Source organism: Oncorhynchus masou, chromosome 30, assembly GCF_036934945.1.
Source record: "Oncorhynchus masou masou isolate Uvic2021 chromosome 30, UVic_Omas_1.1, whole genome shotgun sequence".
NCBI lineage: Eukaryota > Metazoa > Chordata > Actinopteri > Salmoniformes > Salmonidae > Oncorhynchus > Oncorhynchus masou.
This window is the reverse complement of record NC_088241.1, coordinates 3,456,542-3,484,090: the sequence shown is the minus strand read 5'-3', so window position 1 is coordinate 3,484,090 and position 27,549 is coordinate 3,456,542. Positions and strand designations below refer to the sequence as shown.

The window sequence follows — 27,549 nt, the reverse complement described above, 5'->3', positions numbered from 1 at the left end:
CCTCTAGTTAATATCGCAATCACTAGTGTAGAGACAACCTGTAGTTAATATCACAATCACGAGTGTAGATAACAACCTGTAGTTAATATCACAAACACTAGTGTAGAGACAACCTGTAGTTAATATCACAATCACTAGTGGAGATAACAACCTGTAGTTAATATCACAAACACTAGTGTGGAGACAACCTGTAGTTAATATCACAATCACTAGTGTAGATAACAACCTGTAGTTAATATCACAATCACTAGTGTAGAGACAACCTGTAGTTAATATCGCAATCACTAGTGTAGAGACAACCTGTAGTTAATATCACAATCACTAGTGTAGATAACAACCTGTAGTTAATATCACAATCACTAGTGTAGAGACAACCTGTAGTTAATATCGCAATCACTAGTGTAGAGACAACCTGTAGTTAATATCACAAACACTAGTGTAGAGACAACCTGTAGTTAATATCACAATCACGAGTGTAGATAACAACCTGTAGTTAATATCACAAACACTAGTGTAGAGACAACCTGTAGTTAATATCACAATCACTAGTGGAGATAACAACCTGTAGTTAATATCACAAACACTAGTGTGGAGACAACCTGTAGTTAATATCACAATCACTAGTGTAGATAACAACCTGTAGTTAATATCACAATCACTAGTGTAGAGACAACCTGTAGTTAATATCGCAATCACTAGTGTAGAGACAACCTGTAGTTAATATCACAAACACTAGTGTAGAGACAACCTCTAGTTAATATCGCAATCACTAGTGTAGAGACAACCTGTAGTTAATATCACAATCACGAGTGTAGATAACAACCTGTAGTTAATATCGCAATCACAAGTGTAGAGACAACCTGGAGTTAATATCACAATCACTAGTGTAGATAACAACCTGTAGTTAATATTGTACAGTACTGGAGGTCTCTATCTGTAGTCAGCAGGTTGTTGTGTTGTACATTACTGGAGGTCTCGATCTGTAGTTAGCAGGTTGTTGTTGTACAGTACTGGAGGTCTCCATCTGTAGTCAGCAGGTTGTTGTGTCGTACAGTACTGTATGTCTCTATCTGGAGTCAGCAGGTTGTTGTGTCGTACAGTACTGTATGTCTCTATCTGTAGTCAGCAGGTTGTTGTGTCGTACAGTACTGGAGGTCTCTATCTGTAGTCAGCAGGTTGTTGTGTTGTACAGTACTGGAGGTCTCTATCTGTAGTCAGCAGGTTGTTGTTGTACAGTACTGGAGGTCTCTATCTGTAGTCAGCAGGTTGTTGTGTTGTACAGTACTGGAGGTCTCTATCTGTAGTCAGCAGGTTGTTGTTGTACAGTACTGGAGGTCTCTATCTGTAGTCAGCAGGTTGTTGTACAGTACTGGAGGTCTCTATCTGTAGTCAGCAGGCTGTTGTGTTGTACAGTACTGGAGGTCTCTATCTTTAGTCAGCAGGTTGTTGTACAGTACTGGAGGTATCTATCTGTAGTCAGCAGGTTGTTGTTGTACAGTACTGGAGGTCTGGTCTCTATCTGTGACAACTGGAGGCTACTGTATGACTGTTCCCATTGTGTGCTGGGAAGTTTGCACGGGACTGATCCATTACAGTTTAACAGAATGTGTGTATGTTCTCTTTACTGTACCGATAAGTTCATTCAGAAAGTATTCAGACTCCTTCACTTTTGCCACATTTTTTTACATTACAGCCTTATTCTAAAATGGATTACATATATTTTCTACATACAATACCCCATAATGACAAAGTGATAACAGGTTTTTAGAAATTTGTGCAAATGTATTAAAAATAAAAAACTGAAATACTTTATTTACATAAGTATTCAGATCATTTGCTATGAGATTCGAAATTGAGCTCTGGTTCATCCTTTTTCCATTGATCATCCTTGATGTTTCTCAACTTGATTAGAGTCCACATTTGGTCAAATGTATTGACTGGACATCATTTGGAAAGGCACACATCTGTCTATATAAGGTCCCACAGTTGACAGTGCATGTCAGAGGAAAAACCAAGCCATGAGGTCGAAGGAATTGTCCATAGAGCTCCGAGGCAGGATTGTGTCGAGGCACAGATCTGGGAAGGGTATCAAAAAATGTCTGCAGCATTGCAGGTCCTCAAGAACACAGTGGCCTCTATCATTCTTAAATGAACTAAGTTTGGAACCAGCAAGACTCATCCTAGAGCTGGCCGTCCGGCTAAACTGAGAAATCAGGGGAGAAGGGCCTTGGTCAGGGAGGTGACCAAGAACCCTATGGTCACTCTATGGGAGAACCTTCCAGAAAGGGAAAGGGGATACCTAGTCAGTTGTACAACTGAATGCATTCAACTGAAATGTGTCTTCTGCATTTAACCCAACCCCTCTGAATCAGAGAGTTGCGGGGGGCTGCCATAATTCACATCCACGGCCCGGGGAACCCATCTCTGCAGCACTCCACCAATCAGGCCTTTATGGTAGAGTGGCCAGACGGAAGACACTCCTCAGTAAAAGGCAGATGACAGCCCTGCTTGAAAAAAATAATATGTTCTGATGAAACCAAGATTGAACTATTTGACCTGAATGCCAACATGGCACCCATACCTACGGTGAAGCATGGTGGTGGCAGCATCATGCTGTGGGGATGTGTTTCAGCAGCAGGAACTTGGAGACGAGGGAAAGATGAACGGAGCAAAGTACAGAGAGATCCTTGATAAAAACCTGTTCAGGACCTCTGCCTGGGGTGAAGGGTCATCTTCCAAAAGGTCAATTACTCTGAGCACACAGCCTAGACAACACAGGAGTGGTTTCGGGACATGTCTCTGAATGTCCTTGAGTGGCCCAGCCAGAGCCTGGACTTGAACCCGATCTAACATTTCTGGAGAAACTGGTCAGCGACGCTCCCCATTCAACCTGACAGAGTTTGAGAGGATCTGCAGAGAAGAATGGGAGAAACTCCCAAAATACAGATGTGCTCCCCAAATACAGGTGTGCCAAGCTTGTAGGGTCATACCCAAGAAGACTCGAGGCCATAATCGCTGACAAAGGTGCTTCAACAAAGTACTGAGTAAAGGGTCTGAATACTTATGTAAATATGATATTTAAGTTTTGTATTTTTAATACATTTGCCATAATATCTAAAAAGCTGTTTTTACTTTGTCATAATGGGGTATTGTGTGTAGATTGATGTGGGAAAAAACGATTTAATCAATTTTAGAATAAGGCTGTAGCGTAACAAAATGTTGAAAAGGTCAAGGGGTCTGAATACTTTCCAAATGCACTATAGTATAAAGTCTGTGTGTGTGTGTTGTCCAATGATTGTGTGTGTTCTCTTGCAGTTGGAGATTCACCTTTTATCTTCTTGCTTTCATTGCTGGCCTGGCTGCCCTCATTGACGTGAGTACTGCTGTTTCACCTTTGACCTTTAAAACTCTCGCCTGTCTCCAATCTAATCTCCTACACCAATATTGGTCAATCATGTCATCTGACCTCTGTCATAACTCATCATTTCAACTTTAGATCCTAGTTAAACCATTGATGGGAGAAACAGAGCCTGTTCACTGACAGAATTAATGTTTTACAGGATACTAAGATAGAATAGAAGCCTTGTCAACAACAGTGCTGGTTATATCAGGGACAACTGAGTATCCAAAACTAACGTTATACAATTTGATGTTTTTTTAACATGATTAATAAAGAAGTTACGAATGACACTGGAAGAGAATTATAAAGCCATATTAATATATAGAGGGAAAGAGGGTGTGAAAATGATTTATCTGTTTCAATGCTGTATTTCTCTGTGACTGAAGTTAGAAGTGTCTGATTTATGTATGACTCTCTCCCTCTCTCAGAAACCCTGGCTGTATGACTTTAAGGAGATGTGGCAGGGCTTCCCTATTCTGGTATGTCCCTCTGGTTATTTATGAGTGGTAACTAATACATTGTAACATAGGAAAGTCATTGGAAGGCATATATCATATCATGTTATGTCCAGTGTTTGACTGTGTTCAGAAAGCATATTATGGAAGTATCAATGTATGTTGATATTATCTTGCTCTTTCTCTCCTCTCTCTCTCTCCTATAATCTCCCCATCCCATCTCTCTCCCTATCCCTCCATCTCTCATCTATTTCCCTCCATCCCTCATCTATTTCTCCCTCCATCCCTCATCTATTTCCATTCATCCCTCATCTATTTCTCTCTCCATCCCTCCATCCCCCATCTATTTCTCTCTCCATCCCTCATCTTTCTCCATCCCTCCATCTCTCATCAATTTCTTTCCATCCCTCATCTATTTCCCTCCATCCCTCATCTATTTCTCTCCATCCCTCGTCAATTTCTCATCTATTTCTGTCTCTATCCCACATCTATTTCTCTTCGTCCCTCATTATTTCCCTCTATCCCTCATCTATTTCCCTCCATCCCGCATCTATTTCTCTCTCCATCCCTTCATCCCTCATCTATTTCCCTCCATCCCTCATCTATTTCTCTCTCCATCCCTTCATCCCTCATCTATTTCCCTCCATCCCTCATCTATTTCTCTCTCCATCCCACATCTATGTCCCTCCATCCCGCATCTATTTCTCTCTTCATCCCTTCATCCCTCATCTATTTCCCTCCATTCCTCATCTATTTCTCTCTCCATCCCTCATTATTTCCCTCCATCCCTCATATATTTCTCTCTCCATCCCTCATCTATTTCCCTCCATCCCTCATCTATTTCTCTCTCCATCCCTCATCTATTTCCCTCCATCCCTCATCTATTTCTCTCTCCATCCCTCAATCTCTCATCTCTCCCCCAGACTCTCCTGCCGTCTCAGTATTGGTACTATATGATAGAGCTGGGTTTCTACGTCTCTCTAATCTTCAGTGTGGCATCAGACGTCAAACGGAAAGTAAGTGTGCACCGCGCCTGCTCTATGAAACTCACTATGCTTGTAACAATCAAGAATACAGGTACAGAATCCCTTTACTTACAGTCCTATTCACTTTAAGAGTCAATCAATTACAGCACGCAGATCACCTGAAGATTCTTCCATACACGGGGAGTGCAGTTGACAAGATCAGGGATAGTGGTTAACCAAGGCTGCACACTCTGTTAGCGACAAGTGATTCATTGAAAACAGTAAGCAAGTCTTTCCGATCCCTCTCCTGCTGTCGCCATGGTGTTGCCCCTGTACTGACGACCAGGGGTTACTGTCATGGCACTGATGTAAGTGTCAGTGTGTATAGGGACAGGGGTCAGGGGGCAACTGCAGGAGGTGGACATTGGACTGATATGACGTGTTTGTGTGTGTGGAGCCGGAGGTTAAAGGGGAGTTTGTCAGTGGACTCTACTCCACTAGGGTCAGGTCAGTACAGACCGTGTGTACCTGCTAAATGATGTCACCTGTGTGTGTGGAGCCGGAGGTTAAAGGGGAGTTTGTCAGTGGACTCTACTCCACTAGGGTCAGGTCAGTACAGACCGTGTACCTGCTAAATGATGTCACCTGTGTGTGTGGAGCCGGAGGTTAAAGGGGAGTTTGTCAGTGGACTCTACTCCACTAGGGTCAGGTCAGTACAGACCGTGTGTACCTGCTAAATGATGTCACCTGTGTGTGTGTGTGTGTGTGTGTGTGTGTGTGTGTGTGTGTGTGTGTGTGTGTGTGTGTGTGTGTGTGTGTGCGTGCGTGCGTGCAGGCGTGTGTGTGTGTGTGAAGGAACAGAATGTTATCAAGGTAACAAAACACAAACTCTAACCTTCTCTCTCCCTCCCTGCATTTGTCTCTTTCCCTCCTTCTCTCCCTCCCTCCCTCTGTGTAGGACTTTAAGGAGCAGATGGTTCACCATATGGCCACCATCTTCCTCATCAGTTTCTCCTGGTGTGTCAACTACATCAGAGCGGGTACGCTCATCATGCTGCTGCACGACTCCTCCGACTATTTACTGGAGGTACAACCAATTACAGGAGAGCTGGGTCACCAACTTAACATGATAATAATATCACTGCCATGATACGATAATAAACACAATAACACTATGGTGATTTAGTAGTTGCTGTTATCCAAAACAACTTACAGTTAGCACATGTAGTTTGTAGGTGGGGCCCACAGGGGAATCACCCACAAGGAAATCCCATTTTATTTGATAAACCAGGAAGTGGACAAAGTACTACTGATATTGGAGAAGTGGAGATATGGAGAGATTTAGTACTGTCACCTGGTGGAAGAAATATGACATTACAATTATTTTCTATCAACAACAACCTTTCTCTCTCTCTCTCCCTCTCTCTGATAGTCCGCTAAGATATTCATCTATGCTGGATGGAGAAACACCAGTAACTACGTCTTCTTCCTCTTCGCTGCCGTCTTCATCTTCACTAGACTCTATATCTTCCCCTTCTAGTGAGATGACACCTGAACACTCCCCCCACACACCAATGATCTGTCTCTCACAGCCATTCTGATTGTTTTACTTATGTAACCTTTAACTAGGCAAGTCAGTGAACAACATATTCTGATTAGCATCATACATGTCTGTTAATGGTCTGTTGGTTGTTACTGATGTTATTGCTCTTCTTGCCCCCCCCTCCTCTCTCTCAGCATCATTTATTCTACGTACATTTATCCGATGACTATGTACTCTCCGTTCTTTGGATACTACTTCCTGAATTTCCTTATGATGGTGCTGCAGTGTCTCCATGTCTTCTGGGCCATCCTCATTCTGCGTATGGCTGTCCGCTTCCTGAGCAGTGATGTATGTACACTACACACACACACACACACACACCCTGACAACACTACACACACACACACACACCCTGACAACACTACACACACACCCTGACAACACTACACACACACACACCCTGACAACACTACACACACAGACACACACCCTGACAACACTACACACACAGACACACACCCTGACAACACTACACACACAGACACACACCCTGACAACACTACACACACACACCCTGACAACACTACACACACACACACACCCTGACAACACTACACACACACACACACACACACACACACACACCCTGACAACACTACACACACACACCCTGACAATACTACACACACACACACACACACACACACACACCCTGACAACACTACACACACACACACACACACCCTGACAACACTACACACACACACACACCCTGACAACACTACACACACACACACCCTGACAACACTACACACACACACACCCTGACAACACTACACACACACACACACCCTGACAACACTACACACACACACACACCCTGACAACACTACACACACACACACCCTGACAACACTACACACACCCTGACAACACTACACACACACACACACCCTGACAACACTACACACACACCCTGACAACACTACACACACACCCTGACAACACTACACACACACACACCCTGACAACACTACACACACACCCTGACAACACTACACACACACCCTGACAACACTACAGACACCCTGACAACACTACACACACCCTGACAACACTACACACACCCTGACAACACTACACACACACACTGACAACACTACACACACACACACACACACCCTGACAACACTACACACACACACCCTGACAACACCACACACACACACACACACACACACACCCTGACAACATTACACACACACACACCCTGACAACACTACACAAACCCTGACAACACTACACACACCCTGACAACACTACACACACACACACCCTGACAACACAACACTACACACACACCCTGACAACACTACACACACACACACCCTGACAACACTACACACACACTGACAACACTACACACACACACACCCTGACAACATTACACACACACACACACACCCTGACAACACTACACACACACACACACCCTGACAACACTACACACACACACACACACACACCCTGACAACACTACACACACACACACACCCTGACAACATTACACACACACACACCCTGACAACACTACACACCCTGACAACACTACACACACACACACACACCCTGACAACACAACACTACACACACACCCTGACAACACTACACACACACACACCCTGACAACATTACACACACACACACCCTGACAACACTACACACACACACACACACACTGACAACACTACACACACACACACACTGACAACACTACACACACACACACCCTGACAACACTACACACACACCCTGACAACACTACACACACACCCTGACAACACTACACACACACCCTGACAACACTACACACACCCTGACAACACTACACACAACCTGACAACACTACACACACCCTGACAACACTACACACACCCTGACAACACTACACACACACACACACACCCTGACAACACAACACTACACACACACCCTGACAACATTACACACACACACCCTGACAACACTACACACACACACACCCTGACAACACTACACACACACACACCCTGACAACACTACACACACTCTGACAACACTACACACACACACCCTGACAACATTACACACACACACACCCTGACAACATTACACACACACACACCCTGACAACACTGCACACACACACACCCTGACAACACTGCACACACACCCTGACAACACTACACACACACACACACCCTGACAACACTACACACACACACACCCTGACAACACTACACACACACACTGACAACACTACACACACACACACACACACACACCCTGACAACACTACACACACACACACCCTGACAACACTACACACACACACACACACCCTGACAACACTACACACACACACACACACCCTGACAACACTACACACACACCCTGACAACACTACACACACACCCTGACAACACTACACACACACCCTGACAACACTACACACACACACACACACACCCTGACAACATTACACACACACACACACCCTGACAACCATACACCACTACACACACACCCTGACAACACTACACACACACACACACACCCTGACAACATTACACACACACCCTGACAACACTACACATCCTGACAACACTACACACACCCTGCCAACACTACACTACACACCCGACAACACAACACTACACACACACCCTGACAACATTACACACACACACCCTGACAACATTACACACACACACCCTGACAACACTACACACACACACCCTGACAACACTACACACACACACACACCCTGACAACACTACACACACACACACCCTGACAACACTACACACACACACCCTGACAACATTACACACACACACCCTGACAACACTACACACACACACCCTGACAACACTACACACACACACACACACACACACACACACACCCTGACAACACTACACACACACACCCTGACAACACTACACACCCACACACCCTGACAACACTACACACCCTCTGACAACACTACACACCCGCACACCCTGACAACACTACACACCCTCTGACAACACTACACACACACACACCCTGACAACACTACACACACACCCAGACAACATTACACACACACACACCCTGACAACATTACACACACACACACCCTGACAACATTACACACACACACACACCCTGACAACACTACACACACACACACACACACACCCTGACAACACTACACACACACACACACCCTGACAACACTACACACACACACACCCTGACAACACTACACACACACACCCTGACAACACTACACACCCACACACCCTGACAACACTACACACCCTCTGACAACACTACACACACACACACACACCCTGACAACACTACACACACACACACACCCTGACAACACTACACACACACACCCTGACAACACTACACAGACACACCCTCTGACAACACAACACTGCACACACACCCTGACAACACTACACTGCACACACACCCTGACAACACTACACACCCTCTGACAACACAACACTGCACACACACCCTGACAACACTACACACACACCCTGACAACACTACACACACACCCTGACAACACTACACACACACACACACACACACACACACACACACACACACACACACACACACACACACACACACACACACACACACACACCCTGACAACACTACACACACACACACCCTGACAACACAACACTACACACACACCCTGACAACACTACACACACACACACCCTGACAACACTACACACACACTGACAACACTACACACACACACACCCTGACAACATTACACACACACACACACACCCTGACAACACTACACACACACACACACCCTGACAACACTACACACACACACACACACACACCCTGACAACACTACACACACACACACACCCTGACAACATTACACACACACACACCCTGACAACACTACACACCCTGACAACACTACACACACACACACACACCCTGACAACACAACACTACACACACACCCTGACAACACTACACACACACACACCCTGACAACATTACACACACACACACCCTGACAACACTACACACACACACACACACACTGACAACACTACACACACACACACACACTGACAACACTACACACACACACACCCTGACAACACTACACACACACCCTGACAACACTACACACACACCCTGACAACACTACACACACACCCTGACAACACTACACACACCCTGACAACACTACACACAACCTGACAACACTACACACACCCTGACAACACTACACACACCCTGACAACACTACACACACACACACACACCCTGACAACACAACACTACACACACACCCTGACAACATTACACACACACACCCTGACAACACTACACACACACACACCCTGACAACACTACACACACACACACCCTGACAACACTACACACACTCTGACAACACTACACACACACACCCTGACAACATTACACACACACACACCCTGACAACATTACACACACACACACCCTGACAACACTGCACACACACACACCCTGACAACACTGCACACACACCCTGACAACACTACACACACACACACACACCCTGACAACACTACACACACACACACCCTGACAACACTACACACACACACTGACAACACTACACACACACACACACACACACACCCTGACAACACTACACACACACACACCCTGACAACACTACACACACACACACACACCCTGACAACACTACACACACACACACACACACCCTGACAACACTACACACACACCCTGACAACACTACACACACACCCTGACAACACTACACACACACCCTGACAACACTACACACACACACACACACACCCTGACAACATTACACACACACACACACCCTGACAACACTACACACACACCCTGACAACACTACACACACACACACACACCCTGACAACATTACACACACACCCTGACAACACTACACATCCTGACAACACTACACACACCCTGCCAACACTACACACACACCCTGACAACACAACACTACACACACACCCTGACAACATTACACACACACACCCTGACAACATTACACACACACACCCTGACAACACTACACACACACACCCTGACAACACTACACACACACACACACCCTGACAACACTACACACACACACACCCTGACAACACTACACACACACACCCTGACAACATTACACACACACACCCTGACAACACTACACACACACACCCTGACAACACTACACACACACACACACACACACACACACCCTGACAACACTACACACACACACCCTGACAACACTACACACCCACACACCCTGACAACACTACACACCCTCTGACAACACTACACACCCGCACACCCTGACAACACTACACACCCTCTGACAACACTACACACACACACACCCTGACAACACTACACACACACCCAGACAACATTACACACACACACACCCTGACAACATTACACACACACACACCCTGACAACATTACACACACACACACACCCTGACAACACTACACACACACACACACACACACCCTGACAACACTACACACACACACACACCCTGACAACACTACACACACACACACCCTGACAACACTACACACACACACCCTGACAACACTACACACCCACACACCCTGACAACACTACACACCCTCTGACAACACTACACACACACACACCCTGACAACACTACACACACACACACACCCTGACAACACTACACACACACACACCCTGACAACACTACACAGACACACCCTCTGACAACACAACACTGCACACACACCCTGACAACACTACACTGCACACACACCCTGACAACACTACACACCCTCTGACAACACAACACTGCACACACACCCTGACAACACTACACACACACCCTGACAACACTACACACACACACACACACACACACACACACACACACACACACACACACACACACACACACACACCCTGACAACACTACACACACACACACACACACACCCTGACAACACTACACACACCCTGACAACACTACACACTACCCTGACAACACTACACACACACCCTGACAACACTACACACACACACACACCCTGACAACACTACACACCCTCTGACAACACTACACACACACCCTGTCAACACTACACACACACCCTGACAACACTACACACACACACACACACCCTGACAACACTACACACCCTCTGACAACACTACACACACACCCTGACAACACTACACACACACCCTGACAACACTACACACACACCCTGACAACACTACACACCCTCTGACAACACTACACGCAGACCCTGACAACACTACACACACCCTGACAACACTACACACACACACACCCTGACAACACTACACAGACACACCCTCTGACAACACAACACTGCACACACACCCTGACAACACTACACTGCACACACACCCTGACAACACTACACACCCTCTGACAACACAACACTGCACACACACCCTGACAACACTACACACACACCCTGACAACACTACACACACACACACACACACACACACACACACCCTGACAACACTACACACACACACACACACACACATACACCCTGACAACACTACACACACACACCCTCTGACAACACTACACTGCACACACACCCTGACAACACTACACACCCTCTGACAACACATCACTGCACACACATCCTGACAACACTACACACCCTCTGACAACACAACACTACACACACACCCCGACAACACTACATACACCCTGACAACACTACACACACACACCCTGACAACACTACACACACACACACACACACACACACACACACACACACACCCTGACAACACTACACACACACACACCCTGACAACACTACACACACACACACCCTGACAACACTACACAGACACACCCTCTGACAACACAACACTGCACACACACCCTGACAACACTACACTACACACACACCCTGACAACACTACACACACACACACACACACACACACACACCCTGACAACACTACACACACACACACACACACACACACCCTGACAACACTACACACACCCTGACAACACTACACACTACCCTGACAACACTACACACGCACACACCCTGACAACACTACACACACCCTGACAACACTACACACTACCCTGACAACACTACACACGCACACACCCTGACAACACTACACACACACCCTGTCAACACTACACACACATCCTGACAACACTGCACACACCCTGACAACACTACACACACACCCTGACAACACTACACACACACCCTGTCAACACTACACACACACCCTGACAACACTGCACACACCCTGACAACACTACACACACACCCTGACAACACTACACACCCTGACAACACTACACACCCTCTGACAACACTACACACACACACACCCTGACAAAACTACACACCCTCTGACAACACAACACACACACACACACACACACACCCTGACAACACTACACACTCTGACAACAAAACACACACACCCTGACAACACTACACACCCTCTGACAACACAACACAACACACACACACACACCCTGACAACACTACACACCCTCTGACAACACTACACACACACACACACACCCTGACAACACTACACACCCTCTGACAACACAACACTGCAAACACACCCTGACAACACTACACACCCTCTGACAACACTACACACACCCTCTGACAACACAACACACACACACACACCCTGACAACACTACACACACACACACACCCTGACAACACTACACACACACACACCCTGACAACACTACACACACACACACCCTGACAACACTACACACACACACACCCTGACAACACTACACACACACACACACACACACACACATCCTGACAACACTACACACACACACACACACACACCCTGACAACACTACACACACACACCCTGACAACACTACACACACACACACACACACACACACACATCCTGACAACACTACACACACACACATCCTGACAACACTACACACACATCCTGACAACACTACTCACACACCCTGACAACACTACTCACACACCCTGACAACACTACACACACACACCCTGACAACACTACACACACACACCCTGACAACACTACACACACACACCCTGACAACACTACACACACACCCTGACAACACTACACACACACACACACCCTGACAACACTACACACACACATACAGCCTGACAACACTACACACACACCCTGACAACACTACACACACACACATACACCCTGACGACACTACACACACACGCTGACAACACTACACACACACACACACACACAAACCCTGACAACACTACACACACACACACACCCTGACAACACTACACACACACACACACCCTGACAACACTACACACACACCCTGACAACACTACACACACACACACACACACACACACCCTGACAACACTACACACACACCCTGACAACACTACACACACACACACCCTGACAACACTACACACACACCCTGACAACACTACACACACACCCCCTGACAACACTACACACACACACACCCTGACAACACTACACACACACACACACCCTGACAACACTACACACACACCCCCTGACAACACTACACTGCACACACACCCTGACAACACTACACACCCTCTGACAACACAACATTGCACACACATCCTGACAACACTACACACCCTCTGACAACACAACGCTACACACACACCCCGAAAACACTACATACACCCTGACAACACTACACACACACACACACACACACACACACACACCATGACAACACTACACACACACACCCTGACAACACTACACACACACACACACCCTGACAACACTACACAGACACACCCTCTGACAACACAACACTGCACACACACCCTGACAACACTACACTGCACACACACCCTGACAACACTACACACCCTCTGACAACACTACACACACACACACACACACACCCTGACAACACTACACACACCCTGACAACACTAAACACTACTCTGACAACACTACACACACACCCTGTCAACACTACACACACACCCTGTCAACACTACACACACACCCTGACAACACTACACACACACACCCTGTCAACACTACACACACACACCCTGTCAACACTACACACACACACCCTGTCAACACTACACACACACACACCCTGACAACACTACACACACACACACCCTGACAACACTACACAGACACACACACCCTGACAACACTACACAGACACACCCTCTGACAACACAACACAGACACACCCTCTGACAACACAACACAGACACACCCTCTGACAACACAACACAGACACACCCTCTGACAACACAACACTGCACACACACCCTGACAACACTACACTGCACACACACCCTGACAACACTACACACACACACACACACACACACACACACACACACACACACACCCTGACAACACTACACACTACCCTGACAACACTACACACGCCCTGACAACACTACACACGCCCTGACAACACTACACACACCCTGACAACACTACACACACACCCTGTCAACACTACACACACCCTGACAACACTACACACACATACCCTGACAACACTACACACACATACCCTGACAACACTACACACACACACACCGACAACACTACACACACACACACACACACACACACACACCCTGACAACACTACACACACACACCCTGACAACACTACACACACACACCCTGACAACACTACACACACACACACCCTGACAACACTACACACACACACCCTGACAACACTACACACCCACACACCCTGACAACACTACACACCCGCACACCCTGACAACACTACACACACACACCCTGACAACATTACACACACACACACCCTGACAACATTACACACACACACACACCCTGACAACACTACACACACACACACACACACACACACACACCCTGACAACACTACACACACACACACACACCCTGACAACACTACACACACACACACCCTGACAACACTACACACACACACCCTGACAACACTACACACCCACACACCCTGACAACACTACACACCCTCTGACAACACTACACACACACACCCTGACAACACTACACACACACACACACCCTGACAACACTACACACACACACACCCTGACAACACTACACAGACACACCCTCTGACAACACTGCACACACACCCTGACAACACTACACTGCACACACACCCTGACAACACTACACACCCTCTGACAACACAACACTGCACACACACCCTGACAACACTTCACACACACACCCTGACAACACTACACACACACCCTGACAACACTACACACACACACACACACACACACACACACACACACACACACACCCTGACAACACTACACACACACACACACCCTGACAACACTACACACACCCTGACAACACTACACACTACCCTGACAACACTACACACACACCCTGACAACACTACACACACACACACACACCCTGACAACACTACACACCCTCTGACAACACTACACACACACCCTGTCAACACTACACACACACCCTGACAACACTACACACACACACACACACCCTGACAACACTACACACCCTCTGACAACACTACACACACACCCTGACAACACTACACACACACCCTGACAACACTAAACACCCTCTGACAACACTACACGCAGACCCTGACAACACTACACACACCCTGACAACACTACACACACACACACCCTGACAACACTACACAGACACACCCTCTGACAACACAACACTGCACACACACCCTGACAACACTACACACACACCCTGACAACACTACACACACACACACACACACACACCCTGACAACACTACACACACACACACACACACACCCTGACAACACTACACACACACACCCTCTGACAACACTACACTGCACACACACCCTGACAACACTACACACCCTCTGACAACACATCACTGCACACACATCCTGACAACACTACACACCCTCTGACAACACAACACTACACACACACCCCGACAACACTACATACACCCTGACAACACTACACACACACACACCCTGACAACACTACACACACACACACACACACACACACACACCCTGACAACACTACACACACACACACCCTGACAACACTACACACACACACACCCTGACAACACTACACAGACACACCCTCTGACAACACAACACTGCACACACACCCTGACAACACTACACACACACCCTGACAACACTACACACACACCCTGACAACACTACACACACACACACACACACACCCTGACAACACTACACACACACACACACACACACCCTGACAACACTACACACACCCTGACAACACTACACACTACCCTGACAACACTACACACGCACACACCCTGACAACACTACACACACCCTGACAACACTACACACGCACACACCCTGACAACACTACACCCACCCTGACAACACTACACACACACCCTGACAACACTACACCCACACCCTGACAACACTGCACACACCCTGACAACACTACACACACACCCTGACAACACTACACACCCTCTGACAACACTACACACACACACACCCTGACAAAACTACACACCCTCTGACAACACAACACACACACACACACACCCTGACAACACTACACACTCTCTGACAACAAAACACACACACCCTGACAACACTACACACCCTCTGACAACACTACACACACACACACCCTGACAAAACTACACACCCTCTGACAACACAACACACACACACACACACACCCTGACAACACTACACACTCTCTGACAACAAAACACACACACCCTGACAACACTACACACCCTCTGACAACACAACACAACACACACACACACCCTGACAACACTACACACCCTCTGACAACACTACACACCCACACACACACCCTGACAACACTACACACCCTCTGACAACACAACACTGCAAACACACCCTGACAACACTACACACCCTCTGACAACACTACACACACCCTCTGACAACACAACACACACACACACACACCCTGACAACACTACACACACACACAACCCTGACAACACTACACACACACACACCCTGACAACACTACACACACACACACCCTGACAACACTACACACACACACACACACACATCCTGACAACACTACACACACACACACACACACCCTGACAACACTACACACACACACACACACCCTGACAACACTACACACACACACCCTGACAACACTACACACACACACACACACACATCCTGACAACACTACACACACACACATCCTGACAACACTACACACACATCCTGACAACACTACTCACACACCCTGACAACACTACTCACACACCCTGACAACACTACACACACACACCCTGACAACACTACACACACACACCCTGACAACACTACACACACACACCCTGACAACACTACACACACACACACACCCTGACAACACTACACACACACACATACACCGTGACGACACTACACACACACCCTGACAACACTACACACACACACACACACACAAACCCTGACAACACTACACACACACACACCCTGACAACACTACACACACACACACACCCTGACAACACTACACACACACCCTGACAACACTACACACACACACACACACACACACACCCTGACAACACTACACACACACCCTGACAACACTACACACACACCCTGACAACACTACACACACACCCCCTGACAACACTACACACACACACACCCTGACAACACTACACACACACACACCCTGACAACACTACACACACACCCCCTGACAACACTACACTGCACACACACCCTGACAACACTACACACCCTCTGACAACACAACATTGCACACACATCCTGACAACACTACACACCCTCTGACAACACAACACTACACACACACCCCGAAAACACTACATACACCCTGACAACACTACACACACACACACACACACACCCTGACAACACTACACACACACACCCTGACAACACTACACACACACACACACCCTGACAACACTACACACACACCCTGACAACACTACACACACACACACACACACACACACACACACACCCTGACAACACTACACACACACCCTGACAACACTACACACACACACACCCTGACAACACTACACACACACCCTGACAACACTACACACACACCCCCTGACAACACTACACACACACCCCCTGACAACACTACACACACACACACCCTGACAACACTACACACACACACACCCTGACAACACTACACACACACACACCCTGACAACACTACACACACACCCCCTGACAACACTACACTGCACACACACCCTGACAACACTACACACCCTCTGACAACACAACATTGCACACACATCCTGACAACACTACACACCCTCTGACAACACAACACTACACACACACCCCGAAAACACTACATACACCCTGACAACACTACACACACACACACACACACACACACACCCTGACAACACTACACACACACACCCTGACAACACTACACACACACACACACACCCTGACAACACTACACAGACACACCCTCTGACAACACAACACTGCACACACACCCTGACAACACTACACTGCACACACACCCTGACAACACTACACACCCTCTGACAACACAACACTGCACACACACCCTGACAACACTACACACACACCCTGACAACACTACACACACACACACACACCCTGACAACACTACACACACCCTGACAACACTAAACACTACCCTGACAACACTACACACACACCCTGTCAACACTACACACACACCCTGTCAACACTACACACACACACCCTGTCAACACTACACACACACACCCTGTCAACACTACACACACACACACCCTGACAACACTACACACACACACACCCTGACAACACTACACAGACACACACACCCTGACAACACTACACAGACACACCCTCTGACAACACAACACAGACACACCCTCTGACAACACAACACAGACACACCCTCTGACAACACAACACTGCACACACACCCTGACAACACTACACTGCACACACACCCTGACAACACTACACACCCTCTGACAACACAACACTGCACACACACCCTGACAACACTACACACACACCCTGACAACACTACACACACACACACACACACCCTGACAACACTACACACACACACACACACACACACACCCTGACAACACTACACACACCCTGACAACACTACACACTACCCTGACAACACTACACACGCCCTGACAACACTACACACACACCCTGTCAACACTACACACACACCCTGACAACACTACACACACACCCTGTCAACACTACACACACCCTGACAACACTACACACACATACCCTGACAACACTACACACACACACACCCTGACAACACTACACACACACACACACACCCTGACAACACTACACACACCCTGACAACACTACACACACATACCCTGACAACACTACACAGACACACACACCCTGACAACACTACACAGACACACACACCCTGACAACACTACACAGACACACCCTCTGACAACACAACACTGCACACACACCCTGACAACACTACACTGCACACACACCCTGACAACACTACACACCCTCTGACAACACAACACTGCACACACACCCTGACAACACTACACACACACCCTTACAACACTACACACACACACACACACACACCCTGACAACACTACACACACACACACACACACACACACACACACACACACACACACACACACACACACACACACACACACACACACACCCTGACAACACTACACACACCCTGACAACACTACACACTACCCTGACAACACTACACACGCCCTGACAACACTACACACGCCCTGACAACACTACACACACACCCTGTCAACACTACACACACACCCTGACAACACTACACACACACCCTGTCAACACTACACACACACACCCTGACAACACTACACACACACACACCCTGACAACACTACACACACACACACCCTGACAACACTACACACACACACACCCTGACAACACTACACAGACACACCCTCTGACAACACAACACTGCACACACACCCTGACAACACTACACTGCACACACACCCTGACAACACTACACACCCTCTGACAACACAACACTGCACACACACCCTGACAACACTACACACACACCCTGACAACACTACACACACACACACACACCACACACACACACCCTGACAACACTACACACACACACACACACACCCTGACAACACTACACACACCCTGACAACACTACACACTACCCTGACAACACTACACACGCCCTGACAACACTACACACACCCTGACAACACTACACACACACCCTGTCAACACTACACACACACCCTGACAACACTACACACACACCCTGACAACACTACACACACACCCTGACAACACTACACACACACACCCTGACAACACTACACACACACACCCTGTCAACACTACACACACACACCCTGACTACACTACACACACACACACCCTGACTACACTACACACACACACACCCTGACTACACTACACACACACACACCCTGACAACACTACACACACACACACCCTGACAACACTACACACACACACACCCTGACAACACTACACACACACCCTGACAACACTACACACACACCCTGACAACACTACACACACACACCCTGACAAAACTACACACCCTCTGACAACACAACACACACCCTGACAACACTACACACCCTCTGACAACACTACACACCCTCTGACAACACAACACACACACCCTGACAACACTACACACCCTCTGACAACACAACACAACACACACACACCCTGACTACACTACACACCCTCTGACAACACTACACACACACACACCCTGACAACACTACACACCCTCTGACAACACAACACTGCACACACACCCTGACAACACTACACACCCTCTGACAACACTACACACACACCCTGACAACACTACACACCCTCTGACAACACAACACACACACACACCCTGACAACACTACACACACACCCTGATAACACTACACACACACACACACACACACATCCTGACAACACTACACACACACACATCTTGACAACACTACACACACACACACACACACACACTGACAACACTACACACACACACACACACACACACACACCCTGACAACACTACACACCCTCTGACAACACTACACACACACACACCCTGACAACACTACACACCCTCTGACAACACAACACTGCACACACACCCTGACAACACTACACACCCTCTGACAACACTACACACACACCCTGACAACACTACACACCCTCTGACAACACAACACACACACACACCCTGACAACACTACACACACACACACACACACACACACACACACACACACACACACACACCCTGACAACACTACACACACACACATCCTGACAACACTACACACACACACTGACAACACTACACACACACACACACACACACATCCTGACAACACTACACACACACACACACACACACATCCTGACAACACTACACACACACACACACACACACATCCTGACAACACTACACACACACACACATCCTGACAACACTACACACACATCCTGACAACACTACTCACACACACACACACACACACACACACACACACACACACACACACACACACACAGATCCTGACAACACTACATACACAGCCATTACAGCATTGCACACGCATCCTGACAACACAACCCAGTCTATCTTTATTGTTTTTCTTGTATGTTAGAGAGAAATGAATATGTGGGAAGTAGAGACATTGAGAGACTGGGAGTGGAGGGGTGGGGGGGTGGAGGAGAGAGACTTGGAGAGGAGGGGTGGGTAGGTGGAGGAGAGAGACTGGGAGAAGAGGGGTGGGTAGGTGGAGGAGAGAGACTGGGAGAAGAGGGGTGGGTAGGTTGAGGAGAGAGACTGGGAGAGGAGGGGTGGGTGGGTGGAGGAGAGAGACTGGGAGAGGAGGGGTGGGTGGGTGGAGGAGAGAGACTGGGAGAGGAGGGGTGGGGGGTGGAGGAGAGAGACTGGGAGAAGAGGGGTGGGGGGGTGGAGGAGAGAGACTGGGAGAGGAGGGGTGGGTAGGTGGAGGAGAGAGACTGGGAGTGGAGGGGTGGGTAGGTGGAGGAGAGAGACTGGGAGAGGAGGGGTGGGTAGGTGGAGGAGAGAGACTGGGAGAGGAGGGGTGGGTAGGTGGAGGAGAGAGACTGGGAGAGGAGGTGTGGGTAGGTGGAGGAGAGAGACTGGGAGAGGAGGTGTGGGTAAGTGGAGGAGAGAGACTGGGAGAGGAGGGGTGGGTAGGTGGAGGAGAGAGAAAGTTTATTCAGAAATCACACGTTGATATGTGTTGGAAAGCCCAGCTGATAAAGAGCAGCAGTCTGGTTTCGGTTCAGTTTGTGGAAAGGAAAAGTATTGTCTCTGGACGGATGACATGTTTCTAAACACACCTCTCTTTCTTTCTCTCCTTTCGCTTCAGGAAAAGGTGGAGGACGAGAGGAGCGATAAAGAAGAGACAGACGAGTCAGGGGAGGAAGAGGAGGGGGTGGAGAAGAAAGGTGCGGTGCAGAATGGTCACGCCGCTCACAACAACCACCGTAAGACGGAGTAATGAAAACGTGTGCCAGGAAGTAAGAGTGTGAAGAATTCACATCCCTCACTCAGCAGAGTGGGAGAGATGGAGGGAAGGGGAAAGGGAGAGATGGAGGGAAAGGGAGAGATGGAGAGATGGAGGGAAGGGGAGAGATGGAGGGAAGGGGAAAGGGAGAGATGGAGGGAAGGGGAAAGGGAGAGATGGAGGGAAGGGGAAAGGGAGAGATGGAGGGAAGGGGAAAGGGAGAGATGGAGGGAAGGGGAAAGGGAGAGATGGAGGGAAGGGGAAAGGGAGAGATGGAGGGAAGGGGAAAGGGAGAGATGGAGGGAAGGGGAAAGGTAGAGATGGAGGGAAGAGGAAAAGGAGAGATGGAGGGAAGGGGAAAGGGACAGAGTGGTAGAGAAAATGGACGAAGGAGAAGGAAAGGCATTCCTAAAGCCTGTACCTGTGGTTAGATACACTGTACTACATTATAAACACTCAATCACACACACAATTTTGGATATACTACATTAATTGGCATGGACCTGTTATTATAGTCCATTAATAACACACAAACACACACACGGGTAATTCTCACAAAACTGTAATAAAAAAATACATTTAGTCATGTCCTCTTGAATAACTGAGATTAGGATCTATATGTATCTTTTTCATAATTATTATTAGTTTTTTATTAGATATTATGCATTCTACCAACATTTTCACAAAATTCTCATTAGTTTTTGAAGTCCCAAATAGTTATAAATCAATATTTATAATATTTTTTAACATTGCTCCCCTAATGAAAATGCCTGAGTTAAACATAACACTGAAAAATACAAATATTTTAAAATGACAATTATTATCCAATTAAAATCAGACTTTCCCCAATTTGAGCTCTTTAGCTGTTTTCTAAGGACTACTCTAGATGATGCATCATGGGTGAAGAAATGTTTATTTAAAAACTGGAGTTTTATAGGAACTTGAAAAAAATGGTAATGAAATATCCACAGACACTGCTTGTATGTAATAAATATTATAGTTTAATGTAAACTTCAACTAGTATACAATTTTTATAATTTATGGAGAAACTACAGCAACATATTTTGTTTTATTTAAATAAGTTAGTTTTTTTTAAAGATGTATTTTTATAAAATTACCATGAATTTAATCAGTACGCATTTCAGTAATGAAAATGTATTTCTTTTTTTTTTTACATGACACTTTCCCCTAAAACTAGACATCTTAGTCCTCAGAATAATATCATGCATCATGGTTTTGTAACTTAATTTGTTCATGAGAAGACACCCAATAGAAGGAAGAAGAAAGGGGAGACGGAAGGGGAGAAAGTGTGATGCTCTTCTTACTGTACTCATGTGCCTTACAGCCAGACTATGGTGCTTTTACCTTGTTCTGTTATTTTTCACTCACCTTGTTGTTGCTCAACCTGCTATAAGCATGTTTTGTCCATGTGCCTTTATGTCCAATACTCCAGTTGCCATGAAAGACAGACTTTAGAAAAGAGACACAACAAGATTTAACCTACTGCACTGTATGGACCTTGATTTGAGGGCCTGTTAATAAACGGCTTTATTGAATGGTTAATAAACAATGTAATAATGTGAATAACTGATTCATAAACGTTGTAATCATGTTTATAAGCAGCTTATAAGCAGTCCTTCAAACAAAGCGTTAAATAGTTGTTGGGGTATATTGAGAGTCTGCTGATTCTGAATGATGCTCTCCTTCCCCTGCTGATGTCATGTTTGTGTGCCAGTGGTAACGCTCTGTCTGTAGACACTCTCCGTTGACATTGGAGAGGAAAATACTGGTTATCAAACAGTTTTATCATGTTTTCGCTCTGTATGTGCGTGACTATTCAGTATATCTTCTGAGTGTCATTGACATCTTACCAAGGTCACGCAGGCAGAACTTTATTTTCAGTATATTTCAATAGTTTTTTCAAAAACAAAAATTGCCATTGTAAATGTAAAGGCAAAAAACAACAACAGTCCAGCCAGTCAAGATCCCAAATAGAATGTCAATAATTCAGAATTTTTTAAAAGAAATATTTGAACTGTTTTCCAGTCTAGACCAGTTAAGACCAGTATGGACCAGTTGTGGTTTCATTGCAGTGTGGTATGACGCATGTCATCGACTAGAGATGCATTCAACTCCGCTAACGATTATAAAGCTCCCAACTCTGAGCTCCCACCAACAATCCGATTCACCAAGAATGTTCGACAACAGGAGCGAACTGTTCTATTCTATTGAAAACACTTGATTGTGTACTCTTTCTTCAAGAATGACCTTGTAAGGATGAATATTTTCTGCAAATGTTTGCAGAGTTGAATGCCAGTCTGGTTTGGTCCAGTCCAATCTGTTTCTGGGCACAATGATCCAGTAGAATCCTGACCCACACTGATGATATCATGCATCATGATGGATATTCATCGGGGGCCTGGATTGGTTGGTCAGAACAGGACATTTCTTCTCAGGAGACTGGAAAGGGCCATTGTAATTTAGGCTTTATTTACGGCAGATTGTTTAGGCCATACTGCCCCGGATTAGATTATCCTGTGTGTGTGGTATGTGTTTTTCTGTTATTCTAGAGTGATTTGAGGTATGATTCCTTTGAGAAACAGGTTTACAGTCATGTTTCATGTTTGACATCATTGTTTCAGAAAAGTTCGGATTTTTCTTGAGTTTGGATCTTAGCAACTCAATTGCTCAGTAAGCAAAAATATGATACATGGAACAATGGAAGTGTTGTATTTTTATCATTATATATTTTCAATTGTTGTTGTATGTTAAGTGCCTTATCTGTAATGTATGGGATAGCCTACCCTCTCACCTTTCTACCTTCTTCAGCTCCTCATCCTCATTCATCCTTTCTCCCTCTTTCTTTTCCTTCTTATTGTTCCCCACTCCTCCTCATCCATCTCCTCCCTCATTCTGAGATCCTCCCCTCACAGCCTTTCACATCCCCATTCCAACCCTTGTTCATTTGTACTAACCTTGACCAATCTTCCTCTCTTCCCCCATCGCTTTGGAAAAACAGTCACGTAATTACAGTGTTATTTTGTGTGTGTGTATTATGATGCTTAAGTATTATCATTAATAATAAAAACAACGATCATGAATCACTACGCCAAACCTGTCTACTCCAATGTTTGTTTTACTCACTCAAATTATGAAGTTCTCCTCACTGATGGATAATGGGAGAAAAAAAGATTTAGTCAACCACCAATTGTGCAAGTTCTCCCACTTAAAAATATGAGGCCTGTAATTTTTATCATAGGTACACTTCAACAGACAAAATGAGAAGAAAAAAAATCCAGAAAATCACATTGTAGGATTTTTTATTAATTAATTTGCAAATGATGGTGGAAAATAAGTATTTGGTCAAT

General features: G+C 46.7%; 1 protein-coding gene across 3 annotated transcripts in view; it reads left to right on the top strand.

The window, feature by feature from the left end:
* LOC135521822 (ceramide synthase 2-like) overlaps nt 1-27,295 on the top strand; it is a 74,258-nt gene extending 46,963 nt beyond the window's left edge. For all 3 annotated transcript variants that reach the window (XM_064947574.1, XM_064947572.1, XM_064947573.1), the window contains exons 5-11: nt 3,316-3,373; nt 3,829-3,879; nt 4,779-4,871; nt 5,779-5,907; nt 6,253-6,359; nt 6,558-6,711; nt 24,044-27,295. In XM_064947574.1, coding sequence (XP_064803646.1) covers nt 3,316-3,373; nt 3,829-3,879; nt 4,779-4,871; nt 5,779-5,907; nt 6,253-6,359; nt 6,558-6,711; nt 24,044-24,175 — 724 coding nt within the window. In that variant the 3' untranslated portion in view covers nt 24,176-27,295. The remainder of the gene's footprint in view (nt 1-3,315; nt 3,374-3,828; nt 3,880-4,778; nt 4,872-5,778; nt 5,908-6,252; nt 6,360-6,557; nt 6,712-24,043) is intronic.
* The last annotated feature ends 254 nt before the right edge of the window (nt 27,296-27,549 follow it).